This window comes from Hemiscyllium ocellatum, chromosome 16 (assembly GCF_020745735.1).
Source record: "Hemiscyllium ocellatum isolate sHemOce1 chromosome 16, sHemOce1.pat.X.cur, whole genome shotgun sequence".
Classification (NCBI taxonomy): Eukaryota; Metazoa; Chordata; class Chondrichthyes; order Orectolobiformes; family Hemiscylliidae; genus Hemiscyllium; species Hemiscyllium ocellatum.
Genome location: NC_083416.1, coordinates 41770986 through 41793300, shown reverse-complemented (window position 1 = coordinate 41793300; position 22315 = coordinate 41770986). Strand labels below are relative to the sequence as shown.

General features: G+C 40.7%; 1 protein-coding gene across 1 annotated transcript in view; it reads left to right on the top strand.

The window, feature by feature from the left end:
• ecscr (endothelial cell surface expressed chemotaxis and apoptosis regulator) overlaps positions 1-22315 on the top strand; it is a 42896-nt gene that overhangs the window by 5171 nt on the left and 15410 nt on the right. Inside the window, exon 2 of the mRNA XM_060837146.1 lies at positions 19720-19872. Coding sequence (XP_060693129.1) covers positions 19720-19872 — 153 coding nt within the window. The remainder of the gene's footprint in view (positions 1-19719; positions 19873-22315) is intronic.

Here is a 22315-nt window from a genome sequence, read left to right as displayed (position 1 = left end):
TAAAGGGAAGAAGACAAGGAATAGGTTTATGACAAATCATGGTGAAATATGATCCAGAAACTTGCTTACAGAAGTAAGTAACTTAGAAATATATCAGAAATGCAATGGCTCTTAAAGTTCCACTAGATGGAGGTTTTTCCCACAGAATATAAGTCAACTTTGTAGATTGCAATGAGCCAGATTAACAAAAATAGCTTGAACAAAGAAATGATTCATTCCTTATAGGCACCCGAGTTATTGAATATGTCCACCAACCAACCAACCAAGTGTCACTTTCAGTTCACTTCCCATCTCCACCGCCCCCCCTCCCAGCCCTTCCTGCCAAGCCACATAATCTTCTGAGAAAGACCCAAAGACATTAAAGGACGAATGCCCATGTCTTCCAAGTCAGCAGGGTCAATCACAAAGTACTCTGGCTGCAAAATTCATAAATGCACTGGGAAGAAGAGGAAAAAGAAAACAAACTGAGGAAACGTAGGTGGCATGAGTGCTACATCAATATATATGCGCCATTATTTTTGCCAATATGTTTTCACTTGCACTGTTACAATTTTTGCTGTAGTATTATTTACATTTTAGGACCTGGTTAAGTTACACTCCTGTGAATGATGAGGTACGTCTTAGTAAGTTCCAAAGATGTAATAAATTGCAATCACCTAGCATTGTTCATCTCTCAAAGCAACAGAGTCATTGACTGCAGACAGCCACAAGAATCCTTGAGCCTTGAATGTAAGGACTACAGTCAAGGTGTTACTTGTTAATCTGAAGGACAAGGAGATTAAAGACAAAATCCAGGGAATGTTCCAAGGTCGGGGCAGCACATATCTTTCAGAGCTAAATCACATTAGTGTACTGAGATGTAACTCCACTGTCTTTCTCACTGCTGTCTTTTCCCTAATGAAGATATAAGGCAGATTCTGCATTGTTATTTTCTTTGGCTAGACTGAAGAAATAATTTCCATATGAACATGGATCACATAACATTTAAAATGCAGCAGGAAAAATGAAGAACAGCAGACTTACAAGTTAGCCATGTCCTTTATACTAAGTAGGGGCTGACTGTTCAGATAAGCACTCTGACATGAAAACAATCAAAATCTGAACCCAGAAAGTCATCCAGGAAGTAGCAGACAATAAATACAATCTGGCCACTCAACCTCTCTGTATCATTGCTGTGTCCTTCTCTCATGGACAGCCCCCTCGGTTAATGTCCTAATGCTGAGCTTCATCTTCAGCCTCAGAGAATTTTTTTTATTAGATTAGATTCCCTACAGTGTGGGAACAGGCCCTTCGGCCCAACCAGTCCACACTGACCCTCCGAAGAATAACCCACCCAGACCCATTTCACTCTGACTAATGCACCTAACACTATGGGCAATTTAGCATAGCCAATTCACCTAACCTGCACATATTTGGACTGTGGGAGGAAACCGGAGCACCCGGAGAAAACCCATACAGACACGGGGAGAATATGCAAACTCCACACAGACAGTCACCCAAGGCTGGAATTGAACCGATTTTTCTTGTTCCTCAATTTAATTTGCATCCAAGACATCCTCCATTGTCTGGACAAATTGGAAAGGGCACAGCATATTGCAATGACATCTGTGTTATATTATAAAGCCATGCTGGAATGGACCAGGCATCAAACCTTCATCATCAGATAGTTTATGGCTTGTTCAATATGGTACTGCAAGAAGCAGGCACACCACTTTCCCATAGTACTGCAGCAATCTGTGCCTTTCCTACAGTTGCCATGATCTGGTCTCAGAGAGGTTACCATCTGTCTGCTAGTCAGAAATAACAAACCTGAGTGCTGCTCTCATCCCTGACTGGAACATAGGGGCCCAACCTGAGCTCAGCACAATTAGCTGACCCCGATGTGAGTGCAGTGGTTCTGTCCTTGATGTGAGCATTACAGACCATCTAGAGCCATGGGTCCTGATGTACCCTACTGTCCTGAATATTGCTCCCAACAGCCATCTCTGTATGGACTGAGGACCTCTGGAAGAAACAGCATTTTTATCATGCAATTTTATTGTCCCCAGTGTTTTCTAGTTGCATTTCACATCTAGAGAACAGCAAGTGACAGTAATGGCAGTAGACATGGTCAGCACTAGATTCTGTCTAGTTACCAGGTACTATCCCCTTCCCCAGAGCCTCCATATCTACTTAATTTTCTGCAGTATTGCAATTTTAACATTTGTCCATATCTGGAGTGAAGCAAATAAGTCCTAGTCCTTAGCATTCCTGCGTGTCTTCTTAGTGGATTCTGTTCTGCTGCTTCTCTCTTTGGATATTGGTGGTTTTGCTGGGCTTTCTAAAGGACACTACATTCTATTCATATTAATTGTCAGTGGTTGCAAGACCACCTGAATAGCAAGATGGACTTCAGACATTCCAGATCCATTAGCAAATAATCTGTGAGGAAAGTCAGAGGAAACATACAGTGTTATTGAGGGATGCCTGACCCCTCACATCATAATCATGTTGACTATTATACACTCACATATTAAGGCATAGAAACTATCAATCTGTGACAAGGAACTCCAAGATGTGTGACTTTTCCAAATGCACAGCTGTCAATCAATGCCCCTAGACTTCTGCGAGGAAGACACCATGAAATGCACCTCACTTGTAGCCGTACCTTTCACATCACAATAGACTTGCTGACTTTTCTGCGTGAGGCTATGGAGGCTGCTACAAGTTGTCTTCCAGTTCTTGCTATAGATTGTCAATGGGACAAATCCCATCTATCAAATGGGAATGTCAGGTTTAACTTTTAAGTTCCTTCTTACAATAGAACTTGTTGAACCTACACGACAAGGAAGCAGTCAATGGGAATAATTTTACGCTCATGACTGCTCGAAGCCATAATTATAAGCTGTAGGGGCAGCATGGTGGCTCAGTGGTTAGCACTGTTGCTCAGAGTACCAAGGCTGAAAATGCGTTGCTGGAAAGGTGCAGCAGGTCAGGCAGCATCCAAGGAGCAGGAGAATCAATGTTTTGGGCATGAGCCCTTCTTCCTGAAGAAGGGCTCATGCCCAAAACGTCGATTCTCCTGCTTTTCCTGAAGAAGGGCTCATGCCCGAAACGTCGATTCTCCTGTTCTTTAGATGCTGCTTGACCTGCTACGCCTTTCCAGCAACACATTTTCAGCTCTGATCTCCAGCATCTGCAGTCCTCACTTTCTCCTTCACAGTACCAAGGACCCGGGTGCGATTCCAACCTCGGATAACTGACTGTGTGGAGTTGGCACGCTCTCCCTGCGTCTGTGTGGGTTTCCTCTGGGCACTCTGGTTTCCTCCCACAATCTAAAGATGGGCAGGTCAGGTGAATTGGCTATGCTAAATTGCCCCATACTGTTATGTGCATTAATCAGTGGTAAATATAGGATAGAGGAATGGGTCTGGGTAGGTTACTGTATGGACTTGTTGAGCTGAAGGGCCTGTTTTCATACTGTAGGGAATCAAATCTAATCTAATCTTTGACAATTATTGACTTCAAAAGGAATGGTGATTTGAAGGCAGATAGATAATACTTTTTAATCAATGAAGACATGATAACTACAATTGCCTCTTGCAGGGCCACAAAACAAATATTCCAAATTTCACCCTGTAGATGGAAACAGTAACTTGCTCCTTTTACTTTATGCGTGATCCCATCATTTTGTAAACCTATTACACAGTTGACTTTCAGTCCAATTTGTGAGGTTCCAATTTATGTTTCTGAATGTGAATTGCAGACACTACCTATGACCCATGTATTCCCCTATTCTTCAAATTCTATTTTATGTTGTTTTTGTGGCCCTGATGAACTTTCAGCCTTCCCACAGTTTCAGTTTATCTACTGTACATCACTTAACATGAATGTTTTACCTGCAGAACCCATGATGCAGGAGGTTCTTGTTGGCCCCACAACCTCCATGCGTAGAAGCCTGAGTAACCATGACCTACATGAACTTTCCTTCAAAAGGTCCCAGCCCCGTCCCATTCACTAAGATACCCCACTCTAATATCGACAATCCACTTTTCATCATCACCCTTCTCTCAGTGAGCCAGTACAGCGAAGCTCATCCCCAGACTTGATCTACCCACTTTCTCCAAGATGTCATACATTGCCCTGATGGGCTCCCAGGCTATTAGTGATGCTGACTGACCTCCCTGTAAATCATTAGACTGCTTACACTTGACCACGTGGCCCAATTACTGGATTGCAAAGATAAAGATTCCTGGACTCAGCTAACTCCAAGTGTCTGACTGACTCTGGCTGAACCCCTGAACCAATATCTAACCTATTGTGGCAGTATCCACACACTGGCTAAAGCTCATCCGCACTCACTAAGCATTCATCTCCTTCAGCTTTAATGGATCACCATTTCCTTCCAGTGCATAAACTGTTTCCTGAATCAGCTATTGGCACATGCTGCAGCTCTGATGTTGACGTAACTTTGTGTAACACATTTCCACACCCTCTCTGACTGAAAGATTTACTCTTCAATGTTCCCCACCACCCTGCCATTTGCTCTGTGGTAAAAAGCAAACTAAAACATTGAGGGTACCTGCTTATAAAAGAGCCTAAAAGATAGAAGCTGCCTGTCTCCAAAAGACCTTGTGTGCTACAAAACAGGCTAGGAGGCAGAAGATACTTGGTTCCATGTCAGAAATAAACATCCTCTATAGGTGCATAAAATGCCTGGCTGTTTAGGGTAAACTGATCACCCACAAGCGAGTAAGTCCTGACCAGTTAGCCTAACACCCATCACTGGAAAAAAATCCAGAAGTAGCAGAACATTGAGAAAAGGTTAACACAACCAGACAGAGTCCACATGATTGGGTGAAAGATGTAGTGATGTAATGCGATCAGCCAAGTAGACTCCATGGAATATGAGCTCCCGGAATAGGCCTGTTAATCTGGTCCACAGAATCATAGAGTCATAGAGATGTACAGCAGGAAAACAGACCGTTCAGGCCAACCCATCCATGCCAACCAGATACCCCAACCCAATCTAGTCCCACCTGCCAGCACCTGGCCCATATCTCTCCAAACCCTTCCTATTCATATACCCATCCAGAAGCCTTTTAACTGTTGCAATTGTACCAGCCTCCACCACTTCCTGTGGTGGCTCATTCCATACACATACCACCCTCTGCATGAAAAAGTTGCCCCTTAGGTCCCTTTTATATCTTTCCCCTTTCACCCTAAAACTATGCCCTTTAGTTTTGGATTCCCTTACACCAGTGAAAAGACTTTGTCTATTTATCCTATCCATATCCCTCATGATTTTATAAAACTCACTGAGGACACCCCTCAGCCTCCGATGCACCATGGAAAACAGCCCCAGCCTACTCAACCTCTCCCTATAGCACATATCCTCCAAACCTGGCCACATCCTTGTAAATCTTTTCTGCACTCTTTCAAGTTTCACAACCTCTTTCAATAGGAAGGAGACCAGAACTGAACACAATATTCCAAAAGTGCACTCCAAGGTCTCTTTGTTTAGTAACACTCCCTAGGACCTTACCATAAGTATATAAATCCTGCTAAGATTTGCTTTCCCAAAATGCAACACCTCGCATTTATCTAAATTAAACTCCACCTGCCACTCCTCAGCCATTGGCCCATTCGATCAAGGTCCTATTGTAATCCGAGGTAACCTTCTTCGCTGTCCATTACACCTCCAAGTTTGGTATTATCTACAAACTTACTAACTGTACCACTTATGCTCACATCTAAATCATTTATATAAACGGTGAAAAGTAGTGGACCCAACACCGATCCTTGTGGCACTCCACTGGTCACAGGTCTCCAGACTGAAAAGCAACCCACCGCCACCATTCTCTGTCTTCTATCTTTGAGCCAGTTCTGTATTAAAATGGCTAATTCTCCCTATATCCCATGACATCTAACCTTACTAATGAGTCTCCCATGGGGAACCTTGTCGAACCTTACTGAAGTCCATATAGATCATGCCTACCATTCTACCTTTATCAATCCTCTTTGTTACTTCCTCAAAAAACTCAGTCAAGTTTGTGAGACATGATTTCCCACGCACAAAACCGTACTGACTATCCCTAATCAGTCCTTGCCTTTCCAAATACATGTACATCCTGTCCCTCAGGATTACCTCCAAAAGTTTGCCCACCACCGACGTCAGGCTCACAGGTCTATAGTTTCCCGGCTTGTCCTTACCACCCTTCTTAAACAGTGTAACCACATTAGCCAACCTCTGTTAGTCTTCGGGCTCCTTGCCTGTGACTATCGATGATATAAATATCTCAGCAAGGGACCCAGCAATCACTTCCCTAGCTTCCCACAGAATTCTAAGGTACACCTCATTGGGTCCTAGGATTTTATCCACTTTATGTTTTTTTTTAGATTAGATTACTTACAGTGTGGAAACAGGCCCTTTGGCCCAACAAGTCCACACCGACCCGCCGAAGCGCAACCCACCCATACCCCTACATTTACTCCTTACCTAACACTATGGGCAATTTAGCATGGCCAATTCACCTGACCCGCACATCTTTGGACTGTGGAAGGAAACCGGAGCACCCGGAGGAAACCCACGCAGACACAGGGAGAACGTGCAAACTCCACACAGTCAGTCGCCTGAGTTGGGAATTGAACCCAGGTCTCAGGCGCTGTGAGGCAGCAGTGCTAACCACTGTGCCTCACAATGTGTTTCAAGACATCCAGCACTTCCTCCTCTGTAATATGAACATTTTTCAAAATGTCATCATCTATTTCCTGACATTCTATAACTGTCATGTCCTTTTCCACAGTAAACACTGATCCAAAATACTCATTTAGTATCTCCCCATCTCCTGCAGCTCCACACAAAGGTTACCTTGCTGATCTTTGAGGGGTCCTATTCGCTCCCTAGTTACCTTTTGTCCTTAATGTATGTTTAAATACCCTTTGGATTCTCCTTAACTCTATTTGCCAAAACTATCTCATGTCCTCTTTTTGTCCTCCTGATTTCCCTCCTATACTCCTACTGCCTTTATACTCTAATAAGTATTCACTCAATCTATCCTGGTAAAAACAATGACTGCAGATGCTGGAAACCAGATTCTGGATCAATGGTGCTGGAAGAGCACAGCAGTTCAGGCAGATTCCAAAGTGCAGGGAAATCAAAGCCCTTCATCAAAGGGCTTTTGCCCAAAACGTCGATTTTGCTGCACTTTGAATGCTGCCTGAACTGCTGTGGTCTTCCAGCACCACTGATCCAGAACTCGATCTATCCTGTCCAAACCTGACTTATGCTTCCTTCTTTTTCTTAATCAAACCCTCCATTTCTTTAATTGTCCAACAATCCATATACCTACCAGCCTTTCCTGTCACCCTTTCAATAATGTACTGTCTCCGGACTCTTGTTATCTTATTTCTGAAGGCTTTCCATTTTCCAGCCATCCTTTTACCTGCGAACATCTGCCCTCAATCACTTTTGAAAGTTCTTGCCTAATACCATCAAAATTAGTCTTCCTCAAATTTAGAACTTCATCTTTTAGATCTGGTCTATCCTTTTCCACCACTATTTTAAAACTAACAGAATTAAGGTCGCTGGCCCCAAAGTGTACACCCATTGACACCTCAGTTACCTGCCCTGCCTTATTTCCCAAGAGAAGGTCAAGTTTTCCACCTTCTTTCATTGGGACATCCACATACTAAATCAGAAAATTTTCTTGTACACAGTTAAGATATTCCTCTCCTTTTAAATCCTTAACGTTATGGCAGTTCCAGTCTATGTATGGAAAGTTAAAATCCCCAACCATAACCACCCTATTATTCTTACAGATAACTAAGATTTCCTTACAAATTTGTTTCTCAATTTCCCGCTGACTGTTAGGAGTCTATAACACAATCCCAATAAGGTGATGATCCCTTTCTTATTTCTCAATTCCAACCAAATAACCTCCCTGATGTATTTCTGGGAATACCCTTCCTCAGCACAGCTGTAATGCTATCCCTTATCAAAATGCCACTTCCCCTCCTCTCTTACCTCCCTTTCTGTCCTTCCTGTCACATTTGTATCCTGAAACATTAAGCTCCCTGTCCTGTCCATCCCTGAGTCACACTTCTGTAATTGCTACGATACCCCAGTCCCATGTTCCTTAGTATGTCCTGAGTTTATTGCCTTCCCTGTTAGGCCTCTTGCATTGATATAAATGCAGTTTAATTTATCAGTCCTACCTTGTTCTCTGCTTTGTCCCTGCCTGTCCTGACTGTTAGACTAATTTCTTTTCTCAATTGTACCAGTCTCATATTGAACCCTTTTCTCACTATTGCCTTGTGAACCCCAACCCTCCCACCAAATTACTAGCTGAAGTCCTCCTGAGCAGCTCTAGCAAATTTCACTGCCAGTATTTTGGTCCTATACCAATTCAGGTGCAGTCTGTCCTTCAGGGAGTCCTGGCTGACAGATATAAACAGGAATGTCAGAGGCACTCTTTACTCCAAGAGTTGGCTCTGAGACAGCTAGACTGCATCAGTGCTTTCCATATACAAATAAAGTGTGACTAGGTGAAAGGACACCAGCCTCTGTCGAGTTATTTCAAAATTTAAAACAATTTTCTAATTGTTCTTTGTGGATATAACAAGCAGTATTGATAAAGAAGGACCAGCAGATGTAGCAGATTTGGATTTTCAGACATCTTTGTATAAGGTGCCAAAAAGAAAATTATTGCTCAAGATAGGACCACATAGTGTTGATGGTAATGTACTAGCATGAATTGGAATTGATTACACAAACATTAGATAGAGATTTGGGATTAATGGGTCTTTTTCAGGATGGAAATCTATAACTAATGAGTGCCATAATAATCAGCCTAAAGGCCTCAATTATTTACCATTTACATTAGTAACTTGGAGGAGGGAGCAGAGTGTAATGTGTCGAAATTTGCTGATGATACAAAAATAAATGGGAGGGCATGTTGTAATGACATAAGGAATCTGCAAGGGGATACATGCCAGTTGAGTGACTGGCAAAAACTTGACATTTGGAGTTTAGTGTAGGAGACTGTGATGTTATGCACTTTTGTAAAAAGGATTAAAGACAGAACTATTATTTAAATTCAAAGAACCTCCAACAAAGCATAGCACAGAGGGATTTGGGTGTTCTTATACATGAAGCATGTAATGTTAGCTTGCAGGTGCAGCATATAAAAAAGAAATTTATCCTTTATTACTTTCAGGCTGGAGTTTAAAAATAGACAGTCTTGTTACAAGTTTACAAGGTGTAGGTGAGGCCGCAGAGGTGAGACTCTGTACAGTTTTGGTCACTGTTTTAAAGAAATCATACATTGGTATTTGAAACTATCCAAAGGGATTCACTCAGCTGATCCCTGGGATGAAAGGATTCACTTATCAAGAATGGCTAAACTAGTTAAGGCCTCTACTCATTAGAGTTTAGAAAGATGAAGGTAATCTTATCAACAAATATATGATTCTGAAGGGGCTTGACAGAGCTGGTTTTAAGATTAAAAACAAAATAGTGTGGATGCTGGAAATGTCAAACAAACAGAAAAATTACTGGTGGAACTGAAATCTGGCAGCATCTGTGGAAAGAGAAACAGATGTGAAGGAGAGTCACACAGGACTCAAAATGTTAACTCTTTATCTCTCTGTAGGTGTCCAAGGTCAGACCTACACAGTTAATTGTAGGTCCCAGGGGAGTGTTCCTGAACAGACAGATCTAGGGGTGACGGTAGATAGTTCCTTGAAAGTGGAATCGGTGATAGATAGGGTGGTGGAAAAGGAATTTGGCACGCTTGCCTTCATCAGAGCATTGAACACATGAGTTGGGATGTCATGTTAAAGTTGTACAAAATGTTGGTAAGGCCACATTTGGAGTACTACATCATGGTTGCCCTGCTATTAGAAGGATGTTATTAAACTGGAAAGGGTGAATAAAAGATCGACAAGGAAAGGTTGGATAGGCTGGGACTTTCTTTCCCTGGAGCATGAGAGACTGAGGGGAGTGACCTTTAAGAAGATTATAAGATCCTAAGGGGCATATATAAAGTGAATAGCCAAGTTTTTCTCCCCAGTATAGAGGAGTCTAAAACAAAGGACATAGGTTTAAGCCGAGAGAGGAAAGGTTTAAAAGGGACTTTAGGGGCATCTATTTCACACAGAGGTTGGTGCATATATGGAACAACTGCTAGAGGAGTGGTAGGGGTGAGTGCAATTATAACATTTAAAACACATTTGGATAGATACATGGACAGGAAAGGATTAGAGGGATTTCAGCCAAATGTAGGCAAATGAGAATAGTTTAGTTTAGGAAGCCAGGTCAGCATGTATGAGTTGGTCTGAAGAACATGTTTCCGTGCTATATGACCCAATGATTCTATAACTGTATGTTGAGAAAACATTTCTAAACTTGCTGCTCTGCTTTTCCCTCTAGTTTATTCTCCAGTTATCAATTTTTTGAGTGATCTAAGTAAAGGATCCTAGTCATAGAGTCATAGTGTCATAGTGATGTACGGCAGGGAAACAGACCCTTCTGTCCAACTCATCCATGCCAACCAGATACCCCAACCCAATCTAATCCCACCTGTCAGCACCTGGACCATATCCGTCCAAACCCTTCCTATTCATATATCCATCCAGATGCCTTTTAAATGGTGCAATTGTACCAGCCTCCACCACTTCCTCTGGCAGCTCATTCCATACACGTACCACCTTTCGAGTGAAAATGTTGTCCCTTAGGTCTCTTTTATATCTTTCCCCTCTTACCTTAAACCTATGCCCTCTAGTTCTAGACTCCCCACCTCAGAGAAAATACTTTGTCTATTTATCCTATCCATGCCCCTCATGATTTTATAAACCTTTATAAGGTCACCCCTCAGCCTTCGACACTCCAGGGAAAACAGTCCCAGCCTATTCAACCACTCCCTATAGCTCAAATCCTCCAACCCTGGCAACATCCTCGTAACTCTTTTCTGAACCCATTTAAGTTTCACAATATCTTTCTGATAGGAAGGAGACCAGAATTGCATGCAATATTTCAAAAGTGGCCTAACTAATGTTCTGTACAGCCATAACATGACCTCCCAACTCCTGTACTCAATACTCTGACCAATAAAGGAAAGCAGTCCAAATACCTTCTTCACTATCCTATCTACCTGCGACTCCACTTTCAAGGAGCTACGAACCTGCACTCCATGGTCTCTTTGTTCAGCAACACTCCCTAGGACCTTACCATTAAGTGTATAAGTCCTGCTAAGATTTGCTTTCCCAAAATGCAGCAGCTCGCATTTATCTAAATTAAACTCCATCTGCCATGTTTCAGCCCATTGGCTAAAAAAATGTAAATATTCCTAGGAATCTACTGAAATTGTTTGCACTAAACTGTGACTTTATAATCAAGCAAGTTATCCAGTTCTATGTGCCTGTGAACATCTCATTGTCTAAAGGTTTCATGAAGACCTAGCATTCATCATTTGAAACTGTTTCATTGAATGGCAAGTTATAATTCCTTTATTTTCTCTTTAACATATTCTTTAACTGTGTCTGTCTGTGTGTGATTGAAAATTAAGATCAAAGATTGCAAATATTGCTTCAATCACTTGTTTTATCTTTGTTCTGCTAAAGTTACATTGTTAATAATAAATTGATTTTTTAAAGTTATAAACTTGATGTTCTTTTATTTGTAAAGTCTGGTTAGGAAGAAATGTGAAATGTTTAGAGTTATTGAATGTTTTAATTTCACTGTGTTGCAAATCCAATGATAGTGATGCTAATTTGGTTGACTTGCTATATCTGTGTTGTAATATTTCTTCTTTGCTTGTGAGTGGAGGAGGCGGGGAAGGGTGGATGCAGGGTGATGGTGTGGATGAAGTTGGGAATTTTAACAATGTACAGTCACCCCTTTTAGGCTAAGTATTTTCCTAATCTGCAAATGCATTTATTTCAATCAAGGAGCAAACTTTCATAACTATCCCACATTAAGCATAGGATCCAATTATATATTTCTATAACATTTATTTAATGCCTCATGCATCATTACTGGAGAACAATAATTATCACATCCCTGCACCCTACTGTATTGAATGGGTTCTCTTTCCTGTTCCTCAGGTGCTGTCTGACCTGCTGTGCATGTCCAGCACCACTCTAATCTCGACTCTAATCTCCAGCATCTGCAGTCCTCACTTTTGCCTGGAGGGAAGGTAGCTGAGAGTGCAATAGGTAGATGAAGGTGGGGGTATTTTTGATAGGTCAGTGGGGGGGTGGAGTGGATAGGTGGGAAGTAAGATGGACAGGTAGGATAGGTCATGGGGACAGTGCTAAGCTGGAAGGTTGGAACTGGGAGAAGGTAGGGGGATGGGAAATGAGGAAACTGGTGAAACTCGTGGATACAGGTCCAGTGCTGGTTGGAGGAGGCAGAGGATCAACTCCGGTGCTGTCTGGAATCAGCTTATTGAGCTATGTTCAAACAATCCACAGGTACCTTGGACGGGTACACCACCACCGTCATAGACTTTATCAGCAAATGTGTAGGGGACAGCATACTGAGGAGGTCAATCCGGGTGTTTCCCAACAGGAAATCCTGGATGAATCAGGACATAAAGAACCTGTTAAAAACCAGGTATGAGGCCTTCAGATCAGGAGAACTACTCAAATGTAAGGAATCCAAGTATGACCTTCGCAGAACCATTAAGACAACCAAAGACCAATACCGATCCAAACTAGAGACCCGGACAGACACCCAGTGACTATGCCAAGGACTGAATTTTTTGCATTGTCATTTGGGTGACATAGGTGAATTTTTAAGTTCCTTAATTCCTTCAAACATCTTTATGTGGAATTATTGGGATTGAGTCTTCATGCCAATGCAAATACAATGCTCTTGTAAAGCAGAACAATGAATGAAGAAATATAGCAGTTACTTTGGTCAATACTTTAAAGTTAAAGTAATGCATGCAAACTAAATACATGGGTCCGATTTCTTTGGGGTTGCTGCATTGCTGCAAATAAACATGTTAGAAATCAAAATGCAAAAATGCTTTGCAACTAATTGTTGAAGAGTCAAGATTTTGTTCATTGTGGCCTTGTCTCTATGCCCTTATATTCAAATTGCCCAACATCTTTCATATTTCAAAATAAAAATGATCATGCCAAAGCTGTTATTGGCCAGAACCAAAATCTGTTTGTTCACCAGAGTTTCTGTAAAGATGCAAAGCTTTGATGAAATTATAATCATCTTCCAAAACAGCAAAACTGAACAATGAATAAGATTCAATCTACTGGCTGGTGATACAACAACTTCCTCTATGCCCAAGGAAACAGGGTTTGGTTCCTGTTGGCTGAGCCAGCCAGAGTCTATTTGCAGAACAAAGCTATTTCTAAACATCCTCTACTGACCCTTTCTGTTTTATGAAGCTTTCAACACAATTGCTTGAAGTACACTGAAATTATTTTATCTCATTATTATCTAAATACTCCAAATGTATTTTTGCATCAAAAACACTGTTAGTTTATGGCATTTTTTGGAAACTCTGTTAAATCTAACTGTAAATGCAAGCAATTTTAAATTATGAAATTAACAGAACGTTTGTGATAAATTATTAACAGAATCCCGGGCAGCTTTTATTAAATTTTAGTAAAATTATCTCATTACATTTTTCGTCAATTCCTCTTTCAAGTAATACCCAAAATAACTCCACAACTTCTGTGACATCTATCGAAATAAATCCAGCAACCTCAACAGATATTTGTTATAAGGAGTCAAAGGTTATTGGGGTTAGGTCAAAATTGTGGCCATAGTTAAATCAGCCATGATCTTATCAAATGTTGGAGCAGGCATGAGGGCCTGAATGAGCCACTCCTGCTGCTAATTCATTCATTTTTATGTTTGTTTTTAACACTGTTTACACTAGACAGTCAAATACTTTGGCATTAACAAAATTGCATTGACTTGATCCCTTATTCCCCTAAGATACAGACTTACAATTATTTTGTTTTGTGGTTACTTCCAGTTTAGATTATAAAACAAAATTAGTATTAACAATCACAACATGATTAGAAAGCTTTGTGACAAAGAGTTCCAAATTCTAATAAGTGATTTTTTTTCTGCATCACCCTTAATTCTTTAATACACTTAAATATTTGTCTCCCTTATTATATATCACATACAAGTAGAAACAATTTACCATGAAATATGTTAGTATAAGTATTCATTCCTAATAATATTTGAGTGAACATAAACAACATTTTCTCTCTTTTTGATACTTCAAATAATACTGCTCAAAATTACATACAACACAGTGTAGCTGTGGTTTAATTAAAATCTGAGCCAGGGTCAATATTTTGTCTCCACTTTTGGATTATATGCCTCCAAACACAAAGCTGGTGTTTCCCATATCCTTTGAAAGATCTGTAAGGTTGAGTGAAATAGGGGTTGATGGGAAGGGTGAGAGCAGTAACAAATTAAAAATACTATATGTGAATGCACAAAGCATTAGACATAAGATGGATGAGCTTGAGGCTCTTTTGGAAATTGGCAGATACAATATTGTGGGGATAACTGAGACGTGGCTTCAAGTGGACAGGGCCTGGGAAATTAATATTCAAGGCTACACATGCTATCGTAAGGACAGACTGACGGGCAGAGGGGGTGGGGTGGCCTTGTTGGTAAGGGAGGATATTCAGTCCTTTGCACGGGGGGACCTAGAGTCAGGGAATGTAGAGTCAGTGTGGATGGAGCTGCGAAGTACTAAGGGTAAAAATACCCTCTTGGGAGTCATCTACAGGCCCCCAAACAGTAGTCTGGATGTCGGATGTAAGATGAATCAGGAGCTGAAATTGGCCTGTCGCAAAGATGTTACTACAATTGTCATGGGGGATTTTAACAGGCAGGTAGACTGGGAGAATCAGGATGGTATTGGACCTCAAGAAAGAGACTTTGTGGAGTGCCTCAGAGATGGATTCTTAGAGCAGCTGGTGTTGGAGCCGACCAGGGAGAAGGCAATTCTGGATCTGGTATTGTGTAACGAACCAGAATTGGGCAGAGACCTCAAAGTGAAGGAGCCATTGGGAAGTAGTGACCATAATACATTAAGCTTCAATCTGCAATTTGAGAGGGAGAGGGTACAGTCAGAAGTGACAGTACTTCTGTTGAATAAAGGGAACTATGGAGCTATGAGGGAGGAGCTGGCCAAAGTTCAATGGTGCAATACCTTAGCAGGGATGACCGTGGAGGAACAATGGTGGATATTTCTGTGTATAATACAGAAGTTGCAGGATCAGTTCATTCCTAAAAGGAAGAAAGATCCCATGAGGAGGCATGGGCGGCCGTTGCTGACAAGGGAAGTTAAGAAACATATAAAGTTAAAGGAGAAAAATTATAACATAGCAAAGATAAGTGGGAAAACTGAGGACTGGGAAGCTTTTAAAGAGCAACAGAGGATTACTAAGAAGGAAATACGCAGAGGAAAAATGAGGTACGAAGGTAAACTGGCCAATAATATAAAGGAGGATAGTAAAAGCTTTTTTAAGTATGTGCAAGGCAAAAAAATAGTTAGGACTAAAATTGGGCCCTTGAAGACAGAAACAGGGGAATATATTACGGGGAACAAAGAAATGGCAGAAGAATTAAATGGGTACTTCAAATCTGTATACACTGGGGAAGACACAAGCAATCTCCCTGAGGTAACAGTGACTGAAGGACCTGAACTTAAGGGAATCTGTATTTGCCAGGATTTGGTGTTGGAGAGACTGTTAGGTCTGAAAGTTGATAAGTCTCTGGGGCCTGATGGTCTACATCCCAGGGTACTGAAGGAGGTGGCTCAGGAAATCGTGGATGCGTTGGTGATTATTTTCCAGAGTTCGATAGATTCGGGGTCGGTTCCTGAGGATTGGAGGGTGGCTAATGTTATACCACTTTTTAAGAAAGGTGGGAGAGAGAAAGCAGGAAATTATAGACCAGTTAGTCTGACTTCAGTGATGGGAAAGATGCTGGAGTCTATTATAAAGGATGAAATTACGGCACATCTGGATAGTAGTAACAGGATAGGACAGAGTCAGCATGGATTTATGAAGGGGAAATCATGCATGACTAATCTTCTTGAATTTTTTGTGGATGTAACTGAAGTGGACGAGGGAGATCCAGTAGATGTAGTGTACCTGGACTTTCAGAAAGCTTTTGATAAAGTCCCACACAGGAGGTTAGTGAGTAAAATTAGGACGCATGGTATTGGGGGCAAACTACTAGATTGGATTGAAAATTGGTTGGCTGATAGGAAACAAAGGGTAGTGATAAACGGCTCAATTTCGGAATGGCAGGCAGTGACCAGTGGGGTACCGCAGGGATCAGTGCTGGGACCACAACTTTTTATAATATATGTTAATGATATAGAAGATGGTATCAGCAATAACATTAGCAAATTTGCTGATGATACAAAGCTGGGTGGCAGGGTGAAATGTGATGAGGATGTTAGGAGATTACAGGGTGACCTGGACAAGTTAGGTGAGTGGGCAGATGCATGGCAGATGCAGTTTAATGTGGATAAATGTATGGTTATCCAGTTTGGTGGCAAGAACAGGAAGGCAGATTACTACCTCAATGGAGTCAATTTAGGTAAAGGGGCAGTACAGAGAGATCTGGGTGTTCTTGTACATGAGTCAATAAAGGCAGACATGCAGGTACAGCAGGTAGTGAAGAAGGCTAATAGCATGCTGGCCTTCATAACAAGAGGAATTGAATGTAGAAGCAAAGAGGTGCTTCTGCAGCTGTACAGGGTCCTGGTGAGACTACGCCTGGAGTACTGTGTTCAGTTCTGGTCTCCAAATTTGAGGAAAGACATTCTGGCTATTGAGGGAGTGCAGCGTAGGTTCACGAGGTCAATTCCTGGAATGGCGGGAATACCTTACACTGAAAGACTGAAGCGACTGGGCTTGTTTAAAGACTGAGAGGGGATCTGATTGAGACATATAAGATTATGAAAGGATTGGACACTCTGGCAGCAGGAAACATGTTTCCGCTGATGGGTGAGTGCCGAACCAGAGGACACAGCTTAAAAATACGAGGTAGACCATTTAGGACAGAGATGAGGAGAAACTTCTTCACCCAGAGAGTGGTGGCTGTGTGGAATTCTCTGCGCCAGAGGGCAGTGGAGGCCCAGTCTCTGGATTCATTTAAGAAAGAGTTGGATAGAGCTCTCAAAGATAGTGGAATCAAGGGTTATGGAGATAAGGCAGGAAGAGGATACTAATTAGGAATGATCAGCCATGATCATATTGAATGGCGGTGCAGGCTCGAAGGGCTGAATGGCCTACTCCTGCAGCTATTGTCTATTGTCTATGTCATACCAAAGTGTGCTGCCACCTTTGATAATTTGTGTTGTACCTGTAAAATCGCCTCATTGGGTCTAAATTTTCTGGTCCAAATATTAATTTCACACAACAACTCAGACTTCATTCCACTTAATGAGTTACCTGTTACTAAATTTCTAAGTAATACTACTTACTCACAACAACACTGATTTCTGAGACATCTTACAAACTACGGTGTGTCTTAAGTGGTCAGCCCATCAACAGTTGTCCTGGCATGTCTTCTGAAGTAGGTGACCAAACTGTTCACAAAGTTGTTTCTTTATTCCCCTTTCTATGCTCCGACCATACCACATAAGATAACAATTGTCTTTATCCCATCCAAGTGATTTTCAATGAAGTTGCTATTGTGTTTGAAGCCTGTATTTTCTCTGGACCCTTTCTTCAAGGCAATGCTTGACTAAATGCAAGCAATTGTTTAAGATGGTATGCCTAATATGTCTCAATCATTGAGTGTAGGTTACAGTTTTCCAATCACAGAAAAGAAATGTCCTTCACAGCTTACACGACGTAGAAAATTACTAGAGACTGTCAACAAACATTGGTGGTTTGACCAATTTCCTTGCATCCTGCATACCTGTCCTCATGCCCATAATTGCAGTTCTACATCTAGATTACCAATTAATTCCTCACTGAACATTCCACCACCATAAGACAAATCTAGCTCAGAGAACTTCACCACAACAAGCTAACATTCATTAATAATAAATTAAAAAAAAGCCTGGTTACATGATTCAAAGTGATTGATACAAGAATAAATAACACTTGGATCATGGATTTAGTGTATGCTTGTATCTGTTTCTGCATATTATTACATATTATTTTTATCACGTTCTTCTCATACATTTAAAACCATATGATGTAAGGTATAGTTGCCACATACTGTATACTCTTGTTTCTAAGTCGTCTATACGTTGCACCCTATCTGCCACTTCTTCACCCATTCAAGCTTCACCTATGTCTTCCTGCAGTATTTTTATCCAAAATAGTAATCAAATTTTTCTTACCTCTGTACTAATTGAGTGACACTAGGTCATTCCAATATTGTTCCCTCAGATCCAACATTATATCCAACTATTTATATACAGCAAACCTAACAAAAACCATTGTGAAATACGACAGTCTACAACTTTCTGGATTTCTAGTCCTATTATCATGTTAATTTGCCTTTTGATATTCATCAATCTACACATCTGAGTCAACCTTAAAGAATTCTTTGTAAGAACATTTTAGGATAGATTTGAAATTAAAGGATGATATTTGCACAGATATTCAAATTCATTTATGAAGTTTTTTTCTACATGGAATTAAAGGGAGTATTGCCTAAATATCATCCCTTTAATTTCAAACCTATCCTTAATTGTCATTGTAAGGAATTCTTAAAGGTTGATTCAGCATGCCTGTCATTTAGAAAAATCACACTTAATTCTATCAAATTTTTAAAATTATTTTTAATGATTCTATTTTATTAACTCTAATAACTTACAAAAAATTCTGAGCAAAGTTAATTGTTAAATATTTCCCTAACTTATATCTATCTTCTATTTTAAATAAATCACATTTTTTGGGTTTAGTAATGGTGCAACATCTGCTGAATTTTGGAAAATTATAGCCTGACTTCCTTTTATTGCTTTCCTACTTGCTTTAGGCTTCTGGATGTAAATTAGCACATCCCTATAATTGGTCTCATTTATACTTGAGCACTTCCTTTATGAAAGTATGATCTATTACCGTAAAAAGACAGCCACGGTCTCTGTGTCTCAGTACACATGACAATAAATTCAATTCAATTTAATTCAATTTCCAGTGTACAATAAAGATTGCACCATGAATACATTGAAACAACTTTGTTAAGTATTTTGATTAAAAAAAGTTTGTAAAATATTCCAGTTCTATAACCATCTAAAGGAGAAAGAAGAGGTGACACTTTAAGATGGACAGTTTATTATTTTGCTACTTCTGATGATCCCTTTTCTTGCTCAGTAATGAAGGCCACAATGTGTCCCAGGGATATGATTGGAAGAAAAGGATGATGAAATGTGTACACAGAGCTAATTAAGACCATGCCTTCGTTGCAAATTAGACAACTACCCCATATTCTGGTGGAACATTTGATCAGAGAATTTACCAGTAAAATTTCAAGGAAAATAAATTACCTGTGCCTTATGCCCGATCAGTGCCCTTGCCCATTTTCTCGTGCACCTCCTCTCCAGGTATCCACAATTTTTATTGCATCAACACCTGACATTAACAATCGTCCAGTGTAATGTTGATAAGCAAAAAAAAAACTTCATAGGCTAATGGTACCTATCTCTGATCATCCTCAGCTTCAAGAACTGAGTGTGTAACCATTGACTCTGGTCATTAATCTTTTATTAACAGAAAATAGAAAACTATTCTATGAATGTCATGCCCTAGGAATAACAACCAGAGGAGAGACTACAGCTGTTAAAACAAATACATCAGAATCAACAGTGACATGGGGCAACACAACTACACAAGATGCAGGTAGCCAGCAAACTACCAGAATCCCAGGTAAGTGTTTAATGTTTCAGCTTTCAACAGAAAGGTTTATGAATTTGGAATAATACAAGTCATTAACTTTAAGGCCAGTAAGACTCCAAAGAAAGGGTTGTGTGCATTCTAGCAATGTGCACTTCAGCAGCAAGAATAAAAAAGCAGAACATTATTTAAAGCAGAGAGGCAACAAACTGCTGCAGTACAGAGGGTTCTGGGGTTCTATGTATCACAGGAAGTCAGCACATAGGTACAGCTATAATTAGGAGGGTGAGCAGATTCTGTGCTTTTTTTGCAGGTGAGCCTTGGCTTACTGTTTGGCAGCCAGAAAGCCAGAGGCAACCATACTGCAGTCATGTTTTTGAGACAAAAGGTATGCTCCTCTGAGTGTAAATTCCTTTCCTGATCAATAATAATTAATTTTAAGGAGCCTTCCAGTGCACTAAACAATACAATAGTCATCATAATTACAAAAAAAGGTTCATGTAACAGGTGTTTCAAAGTACAGATTTTTATTACCTTAGGCAATCAGATGATGGCTGGTGTAAAAAATAAAAGATTTGACAGAACATGAAGGATTTTGTCAAGGCAAATGACAAGGGACTCGCAATAAAACAGTAATTTTGCAGTTCCCCAGTTGGCGCCATTATTATCAGAGAGCACAAGTCAGAGGTTCAAGTTTAATTTTCAGGCTTGTCACTGACTGCCACTCACTGCAAGCATACTCTCTGCTGGAAAAATAGGATCATAGAATGACCCCTTTAATCATAATGCAGGGTACAACTGGGTAATAAGAATGCATATCAATTGAAATAATTTCCATTTCTCAACTGAGAATGCATGCATTTTTGTCTCATAAATTGAAACAGTAAAAGCTATTGCTTCTTTGTTAGCTAACAAGTATGTTGCAACTAGATGCTGGCAAGGTTGCTCACTTGTATGGTTCCAAGAGGGATATCACATACAGTTAAGCTCCCAGGTGACAAGGAAAAACTTGTTCTTTTCCTTAATTCACTTATTCCATTTATTGGTTACAACAAGGTTAAGTTAGAAAGGATTCCTTCACTTCTGCATACCTTCTCCAAGACCCAAACTTTAAAAAGGAGCCAATTTAACAAGGCTTTTTTGGATTAACAAAAGGAGTGATTTTTTTTTAACTAGATATGAGAAGAAATACTACCACAACACACACACACAGCAGAATTTTCCCAGAGCATGAATGAAATGGGCTATGTGTAAAAAAATTGGATGAGATGTCCAGTGGGGCCCTTCTCAACATTAACACTGAAAAGTCATATTTTCAAACTAAATCCTGGTCATCCAGACGAGATTCTTGCTAGTGAACAGTGAGAGGCTATTACGGAGATTATCGTTCTAATTATTTTTATTTTTTAAAATTTGTTCATAAATGCATCACTGGCTGCATGTTCAACACCCCCTCCCAGTCCACCAAGGATATACAAATCCTGGGCCTTCTCCACCACTAAATCCAAGGCACCAGACGACTGGATGAAGAATGCTTCATCTTCCACCTTGGGGCCCTTCAACCACATGGCATCAACGTTGATTTCACCAGTTTCCTCATCTCCCTTCCTCCCACATCCAATTCACCAACTCGGCACCACCCTCTTGAACTGTCCGACCTGTCCATCTTCCTTCCCACCTCTTTGCTCTAACCTCTGTTCCGACCTATCACCATCAGCATCCACCTGTATCCACCTATTGCTTTTCTACCTACCTCCCTACCGCCCCACCCCCACCATCTTGTTTATCTCTCATCCATCTTCCCCTTCCACAGTCCTGATGAAGATCTTATGCCTGAAACGTCAACTCCCCTGCTCCTCAGATACTGCCTGACCTGCTGTGCTTTTCCAGCACCTCACCTTTTGACTCTGACTCTCCAGCATCTGCAGTCCTCACTTTCTCTCATTAGCAGGAATAACACAAAGGAAGGGATTGAGATGAAAGTAGTGGCACAGTTGTTGGTGCTTGTGCAGGTTGGATAAAGCTGTCCCAAGTAAGTGAGTTAACAGCACAGGGGACATGCAGAATTTATAGTGTGACAATTTTCCTTTGTCTATCATGTTTAGGGTAAATGTTGCAAATTGTACAGTCTGGCTCTGCACTGCCAACTTTCGATTGGTTGTGCAAAGGCCTTCCAAAAATGGTCATGACACTGGGATCCCAGGATATCCTGGCAGCAATGATTATTTTCCCTATGATGACTAGGAGATTTAAAATAGCATCAGGTGATGGGGTGCATGGATTCATGGGATATAGTTAATGAGGTGGTTTAGGGACAATCCTGTGAGAAAACTTACTCATCCATGGAGCTCAATGAAAATGACAATTTTAGTAAGGTTCAGGCCAATTGCACATGGATTAGAAATAGGAGGTTACTCTAAAAAAGAATAAAAGCCAGGTTATTTGGTTGTATCTGAATTGTTCTGTATTGCAGGAA